Below are 8,646 nucleotides of genomic sequence, written 5' to 3'. Positions count from 1 at the left end.
AAAAAAAAAGTCAACTCAGTCGCCGGAATTTTATCATAAAAATAAAAGTCCCACAAACTTTTAATTTACCATTGATACTTGTAAAAACAACAATCGTAAATTTTAAGGTAAACATTTTTTTAACTGAGTCGACAGAATATTACATAAAAAAAATTCAATTTACAATAATGCATTGTAAAAACAACGACTTCAGATTGTACAATAATAAAAGTAAAAAGAAAATTGCAGCCAATTTGCTAGAATTGTATCGTGAAAATAAATGTGGAACCAATTTTTATTTAGAGCAATGAATTGTAAAAACAACAACCGTATATTTTACAGTAAAAATACTGGCCATTAAGTTGACAAAATGTTCCCATAAAAAAATTCAATTTACAGTAACAAATTGTAAACACAACAAGCATACATTTTACTGCATAAAAAACATTCGCCAGTATTTTATTGCCAAAAAAATGTAAGTGGTTCCAATTTTTAACTCACAATAATTAACTGTAAAAACAATGACCGTGGATTTTACAGTAAAAGCTGGCAGCTCAGTCGCCAAAATGTTAATATAAAAAAAAGTGCTATCGTTTTTCTTTTACGGCAATAAACTGTTAAAACTGACCGTAGATTTTGCCGTAAAAAAAACTCAGCTCAGTGGACAGAATTTTACCATAAAAAGAAAAGTGCTATCAATTTTTAAGTGCTATCAATTTTCTGAGTTGAGAAAATATTAATGAGAAAAATGTTTTATTTCTAACTGTACACTGTAAAAAACATATTGGAGATTATACAATAAAAAAAAAATACCGTAAAAATAAAAGTGGTGCAGTTTCCCCTTTAGAGTAATGCAATGTAAAAAAAATGACTGAAGATTTTACGGCGAAAAAAAAAAAGTCAGTTCAGCCGCAAAAATGTTATCGTAAAAATATTGGTTAAACCCTTTTCTATTCGTGGTAATGCACTGTAAAAACTGACCACAGATTTTGCTGCAAAAACTGGCAGCTCAGTCGACAGAATTTTATTGTTAAAAAAACTAACAATCATACTGATTTTTTAACTATCAGAAATTAACTGTAAATGTAACAAACATAGATTTTACAGTAAAATGACAATATTACCATATGCAGTAATGCACTGCAAACAAATATTATGGCTTTTACAGTAAAAATAAAAAACTAAACTCAAATGTTAAAGTAAAAATAACATTACTACCGTTTTTCCATTTACACTAATGCACTGTAAAAACAAAAACTGTGGATTTTTATGGGGGTGATGGAAGCTGAGTGGCCAGAATTTTACAGTAAAAATAAAAGGGGGACCATTTCCCACTCACGGTAATGCAATGTAACAACTGAACTTAGATTTTCCTACATCTGTGGTCCCCTCCAAGGTTTCTCAATGTATCCCATTGGGTTGAGTTTTTTCTTTCCCGGATATGGGATCTGAGCCGAGGATGTCGTTGTGGCTTGTGCAGCCCTTTGAATCACTGGTGATTAAGTGCTATATGAATGAACTTTGATTGCTGTGATGAGGTGTCGACTTGTCCAGGGTGTACCTCGCCTTCCGCCCGAATCCAGCTGAGCTAGGCTCCAGCAACCCCCAAGGCCCCGAAAGGGACAAGCGGTAAAAAATGGATGGATGGATGATTTATTGATTGAAACTGAAAACGACTTTTTAGTGATAAATGATGACCTCCTCGAGCAGATTGCTCCTGTGATAGTGTTTACTCACCTGTCTCCTCTGTACTCATAAATTCATTTGTTCTTATACAAACCCCGTTTCCATATGAGTTGGGAAATTGTGTTAGATGTAAATATAAACGGAATACAATGATTTGCAAATCCTTTTCATCCCATATTTAATTAAATGCACTACAAAGACAAGATCTTTGATGTTCAAACTCATAAGCTTTATTTGTTTTGCAAATAGTAATTAACTTAGAATTTCATGGCTGCAACACGTGCCAAAGTAGTTGGGAAAGGGCATGTTCACCACTGTGTCACATCACCTTTTCTTTTAACAACACTCCATAAACGTTTGGGAATTGAGGAAACTAATTGTTGAAGCTTTGAAAATGGAATTCTTTCCCATTCTTGTTTTATGTAGAGCTTCAGTCGTTCAACATTCCGGGGTCTCCGCTGTCGTATTTTACGCTTCATAATGCGCCACACATTTTCGATGGGAGACAGGTCTGGACTGCAGGCGGGCCAGGAAAGTACCCACATTCTTTTACTATGAAGCCACGCTGTTGTAACACTTGTCTTGCTGAAATAAGCAGGGCCGTCCATTATAACGTTGCTTGGATGACAACATATGTTGCTCCACAACCTGTATGGACCTTTCAGCATTAATGGTGCCTTCACAGATGTGTAAGTTACCCATGCCTTGGGCACTAATACACGCCCGTACCATCACAGATGCTGGCTTTTGAACTTTGCGCCTATAACAATCCGAATAGTTATTTTCCTCTTTGTTCTGGAGGACACCACATCCTCTGTTTCCCCCAAAAATTTGAAATGTGTGACTCGTCAGACCACAGAACACCTTTCCACTTTGCATCAGTCCATCTTAGATGAGCTCGGGCCCAGCCAAGCTGGCGGCGTTTCAGGATATTGTTGATAAATGAGTTTGACTTTGCATAGTAGAGTTTTAACTTGCACTTATAGATGTAGCGACCAACTGTAGTAACTGACAGTGGTTTTATGAAGTGTTCCTGAGCCCATGTGGTGATATCCTTTACTCACTGATGTCGGTTTTGGATGCAGTACCGCCCGAGGGATCAAAAGTCCGTAATATCATCGCTTATGTGCAGTGATTTCTCCAGATTCTCTTAACTTTGTGATTATTTTATGGACCGTAGATGGTAAAATCCCTAAATTCCTTGCAATAGCTCGTTGAGAAATGTTGTTCTAAAACTGTTCGACAAGTTGCTTACAAAGTGGTGACCCTCGCCCCATCCTTGTTTGTGAATTACTTAGCATTTCATGGAAGCTGCTTTTATACCCAATCATGGCACCCACCTGTTCCCAATTAGCCTGCTCACCTGTGGGATGTTCCATATAAGTGTGTGATGAGCATTCCTCAACTTTATCAGTATTTATTGCCACCTTTCCCAACTTCTTTGTCCCGTGTTGCTGGCATCAAATTCTAAAGTTAATGATTATTTGCAAAAAAAAAAAAAGTTTATCAGTTTGAACATCAAATATGTTGTCTTTGTAGCATATTCAACTGAATATGGGTTGAAAATGATTTGCAAATCATTGTATTCCGTTTATATTTACATCTAACACAATTTCCCAACTCATATGGAAACAGGGTTTGTAGTTGTGTGTGTGTGTGTGTGTGTGTGTGTGTGTGTGTGTGTGTGTGTGTGTGTGTGTGTGTGTGTGTGTGTGTGTGTGTGTGTGTGTGTGTGTGTTCTGGCAATACTTACCTAATGGGGACATCGCTCTGTTGACACAGTCACGTTTAGGGGACCTCTGACAGTATGGGGACAAAAAAACAGGTCCCCTGAAGGGAAACCTTTTTAAATGATAGTCAGATCCATTCTGAAGATGCCTAAGGGATTTTTAAGCTTTGGCCCATAAAACATGTTTACTGTTTAGTTTTGAGTGTGAGACATTTGCACAGCAGCCCCCTCATCGGGCTGTAGCTGGTAGTGCACTCGGACTGTATTCTGAGGATCATGTCATATTTAATTTGATCTTTTTATTTTTTAAATGGTCCTCAGTAGTCACGTACAAATGTGTGTGAATTATGCAAAATTATTTAAATTTGGTCCCCATAAACCATGTTAACTATTTCCCCCCCCCAGGGTCCCCAGTAAGAATGATCAGCACATTACTTCATCAATCCAGACATTTAGATAGATATATAGATAGTACTTTATTGATTCCTTCAGGAGAGTTCCTTCAGGAAAATTAAAATTCCAGCAGCAGTGTACAGAGTTGAGATCAATTTAAAAAAGTAAAAAGTAAATAATGGGGGTTTAAATGGAAACAAAATAGAGAAATATTACAATAAGAATAAAAAGAGAGGAGTTGTCCAGTCTAATGGCGTGTGGGACTAAAATTTAAAAACGTGTATGAGCTAACTGGGCAGTGGCCATTTTACCTCTTTTTTTTTTAACCTGTAGAAAGGGTGGTCCCCACAAGTAATGATCAAAAACTTGGTCCCCATTCGAAATGATAACCAGTGTGTGTGTGTGTGTGTGATGATGTGGGGTCTTGGTCATGGGGTTATTGTTTTTGAGTTTATAAATCACTCTGCATAATTGCATAATTTTATGAATGAAAATCACTTTTTAAAAATAAAGTTTGATTTGATAAATACTGTGCATATATGTTCCTAATGTTGTGTCCCAGTGGAGTTTCCTTCCCCACAATATCACGGCCCAAAAAAAACCAACCATACTTTCCTAAAATCCCGCCTCCTGGCGTGATGGTTGCTTTTCATCATATTAGAATAAGTTTTTTTCCCTCCGAGAACGAGACGAGTCAATTAGGTTCTGATCACAAGACCCAAATGATCTCCTGAGTTGGGATCAGAAACAACTTATTGGGAGTTTTTTTTTTCCAATTTATTTTGTAAAGTCTTCGGTGTTTCCGTGCATGTGCTGTTTTGGTTTTGTTTGAGCGCGGAGAAGAACGAGGAGAGGAGTCGACGTTGGCGTGTAGGACAAGTCCAGTCTGGTCCTCAGGTGCGTCCTCCCCCTGCTGGAGTGGGGCCCCACCCTGCACCTCACATTCCTCCAGCAAGACACCATCTTGTTTCCTTCCCTGGCTCTGCACACTCTTCACCAGCCAGCGCCCAACCAAGACCTTTTTTCTTCCAGGTAGGTTCTTCCCTTTGCTGCTTTCCAATCTTTCCTCTTCTTTCCAGTGGGCATCTTCACCAGATTGATTGATTGATTGAAAATGTTATTAGTAGATTGCACAGTACAGTTCATATTCTGTGCAATTGACCACTAAATGGTAACACCCGAATACGTTTTTCAACTTGTTTAAGTCGGGCTCCACGTTAATCAATTCATGGTAATGTTTGGATGATTCATCAAAACAAACGATCCCAGCTTCTATTAAGTTCCTGACCTGAGGCCACTCTTTTTTTTTCCCCCCTGTCTCTAACTCGGTTTGAGTGTTTTTGTCCAACAGGAGGATTTGGAGTTTTGGGGTGATATCTTACATTAACAGGGACATTTTGGAGCAAAGGGAGTCATGAGAGCATCTTACGTAATATGTCATTCGCCACAAAGCTCCATTCAGTCTCTCACAATCCACTTTTCCAAATTCCACGAATGTCCAAGATCATCTGATTAGAACTCCTCCAAAAAAACGATTTTGCTCCTTTCCAAGAAAGGGAGCGGTTCTCTCGCCTCTCGGAGCGCTGGGCGGAGATGATGCCGCCGTCGAGCCTGTCGGGACACGCTCCTCTTTGAAAACCTGGCCTTTGGGGACGTTGAACCAAAAACACGACTGGCTCAGAGTGGACGTGAAATTTTCGTGTTAAGTGTGGTGACCTTTGACCTTTTTTTTGGGCAGAATGGGATCCGTGGGAGTTCAGATCGTCTGCGTGGCCCTGGGGGTCCTGGGCCTCATCGGCGCCATCGTGTGCTGCGCCGTGCCGAAATGGAAGGTGTCCTCCTTCACGGGCGCCAACATCGTCACCGCACAGGTAAACACCATTCGGAAAAGGGGTGCGGCCTAAAAGCTGGCAAAAGATTATTACAAAAAACGTTTTATGAAACATCATCATAATATTTTGGAGGAAGCAATAATCAAACATAGCTATATTAAGTACATTTTGTCATTTACTCCCGCATATTTTGGAATTTTCCTCAGGAAAACCCACATTATATTCACCTTAGGTCGGTAATAATTAATGAAAAACAATGAATTATCATACCCATAAGGGACAAGCGGTAGGAAATGGAAGGATGGATGATTTATTTACAATAAATCAAGCTCCCTGGAAGAGAAGGCTCGTACGTGGAGAACAAAGTAATTTACTATGTCTCCCTCTGGCGGTGGAAAAAAAGCTAATAATTTTGGTATAACTCGACTGGAAGTCATTTCTAGGAAGAGATATTTGCAAACAAAAATAATGGATTTGCCTTCTAAAAAATAAATAAAAAATTCAGACACAGGAACATTTTTACCAAAATAAATATTCAAACCAAAACTTTTTTTAAGTTTGAAAGTCGTTAATAATTGTTTTAATATATTTTTTGTATTAAAAAAAAATGATTTATTAATGATACATCACTCCCTCCCTGAGCTTACATGGAGACTAAAGTAATGCAAGATGTGTCCCTCTGGCGGTGAAAAAAAGCACATACTTCAGTATAACTCGACTGGAAGTCATTTCTTTGAAGATATATTTGCAAACAAAAATAATGGATTTGCCTTAAATATATATATATATATATTTGCAGACACAATACATTTTTTACCAAAAGAAATATTCAAACCAAACCTTTTTTATATGTCTGGAAGTCCTTATTAATTGTTTTAAATATATTTTTTGTATTTAAAAAAAAAGATTTATTAATGATACATCACTCACTCCCTGAGCTTACATGGAGACTAAAGTAATGCAAGATGTCTCCCTCTGGTGGTGAAAAAAAGCATATACTTCAGTATAACTCGACAGGAAGTAATTTCTATGAAGAGATACTTACAAACAAAAATAATGCATTTGCTACCAAAAAATAATACTTTGCAGACACAAAAAAATATTACCAAAAAATATATTCAAACCAAACCTTTTTATGTTAGAAAGTCCTTATTAATTTATTTTGAATATTGTTTTGTATTTTTTCAATGATTTATCGATGATAAACTCCTCACTCCCTGAATTTACGTAGAAACCAAAGTAATGCACAATGCCTCCCTGTGGAGGTAAAAAAAACAACAACAAAAAAAACCATATAACTTTATTATAACTCGACATTAAGTAATTTCTATTAAGAGATATTTGCAAACAAAAAAAATGCATTTGCCTTAAAATAATAATAATTTGCAGACACAAAAAATTGTAATAAAAAAAATGTTCAAACAAAAACTTTTTTATGTCTGAATGTCGTTAACAATTGATTTTAAATATTTGTTTAGTTTTTTTTTTTTTAAATGATTCACCCATCCTTCCATCTATTTTCTACCGCTTGTCCCGATCGGGGTCTCCAAGCGGTAGAAAATAGATTTCTAGGAAGAAATGTTTGCAAAGAAAAATAATGGATTTGCTACCCAAAAAAATAAATAATTTTCAAACAGAAAAAAAATGCTACCAAAAAAAAATTCTAAACAAAACTTTTTTATGTTAGAAAGCCGTTATTTATTGATTTGAAATATATTTTTGTAATTTTTTAAAATGATTTATCAGTGATAAATCACTCACTCCCTGAGTTTACATGGAGACCAAAGTAATCCATAGTGTCTCCATCTGGCGGTGAAAAAAGCACATACTTAAATATAACTTGACGGGAAGTCATTTTTCTGAAAAAATATTTGCAAACAAAAATAACAGATTTGCTACCAAAAAAATTATAATTTGCAGACACAAAAGAAAATGTTACCGGAAAAAAAAAATTCAAACCAAAAATTTTTTTGTGTTAGAAAATCGTTATTAATTGATTTTAAATTTATTTTTGTATTTTTTTCAATGATTTTTCAGTGATAAATCACTCACTCCCTGAATTTACATGCAGTCCAAAATAATGCATACTGTCTCCCTCTGACAGTGACAAAAGGCACATAATTTAGTATAACTCAACAGGAAGTAATTAGTATGAAGAAATATTCGCAAACTAAAATAAAGGATTTGCTACCAAAAAAATAAAAATTTCAACCCCCCCCCAAAAAAATTTAAAACTAAACTTTTTTTAATGTTAGAAAGTCGTTATTAATTGATTTTAGATATATTTTAGAAAAAATTCAAATGATTTAGCAGTGATAAATCACTCACCCCCTGAGCTTCCATGGAGACTAAAGTAATGCATGTTGTCTCTCTCTGGCGGTGAAAAAAGCATATAACTTTTGTATATCTCGACAGGAAGTCATTTCTACGAAGATATCTGCAAACAAAAATGGATTTGCTACCAAAAAATAATAATTTGGAGACACAAAAAAATGTTTTCACCCAAATTAAATATTCAACCCAAAACATTTTCATGTTTGAAAGTCTTTATTGTTTTTAAATATATTTTTGTAATGTTTTTAATGATTTATCAGTGATGAATCACTCACTCCCTGAGTTTACATGGAGATCAAAGTAATGCATAATGTCTCTCTCTGGCGGTAAAACGAGCATATAACTTTAGTATAACTCGACATGAAGTAATTTCTATGAAGGAATATTTGCAAACAAAAATAATGGATTTGCTACCAAAAAAATAATAATTTGCAGACACAAAAAAATTGTTACCAAAAAAAAAAAAACATTTAAATCAAATTTTTTAATGCTAGAAAGTCGTTATTAATTCATTTCAAATATATTTTTGTAATTTTTTTAATGATTTATCAGTGATAAATCACTCACTCCCTGAGCTTACATGGAGACCAAATGTCTCCCTCTGGCGGTGAAATTGATTGATTGATTGAAACTTTTATTAGTAGATTCCACAGTTCAGTACATATTCCGTACAATTGACCACTAAATGGTAAC

The 8,646-nt window shown here is 35.6% G+C and overlaps 1 protein-coding gene across 1 annotated transcript in view; it reads left to right on the top strand.

Annotated features, from left to right (window-relative positions):
• Positions 1 to 4,592: 4,592 nt before the first annotated feature.
• The window catches only part of cldni (claudin i), a 7,374-nt gene continuing 3,320 nt past the window's right edge, over positions 4,593 to 8,646 (top strand). Inside the window, exons 1-2 of the mRNA XM_061905596.1 lie at positions 4,593 to 4,819; positions 5,526 to 5,658. Of these exons, the coding sequence (XP_061761580.1) occupies positions 5,527 to 5,658 (132 nt within the window). The 5' untranslated portion in view covers positions 4,593 to 4,819; position 5,526. The remainder of the gene's footprint in view (positions 4,820 to 5,525; positions 5,659 to 8,646) is intronic.

This window comes from Nerophis ophidion, linkage group LG07, assembly GCF_033978795.1.
Source record: "Nerophis ophidion isolate RoL-2023_Sa linkage group LG07, RoL_Noph_v1.0, whole genome shotgun sequence".
Taxonomy (NCBI): Eukaryota; Metazoa; Chordata; class Actinopteri; order Syngnathiformes; family Syngnathidae; genus Nerophis; species Nerophis ophidion.
The sequence above is the reverse complement of the archived record's forward strand: the minus strand, read 5'-3'. Positions and strand labels throughout refer to the sequence as shown.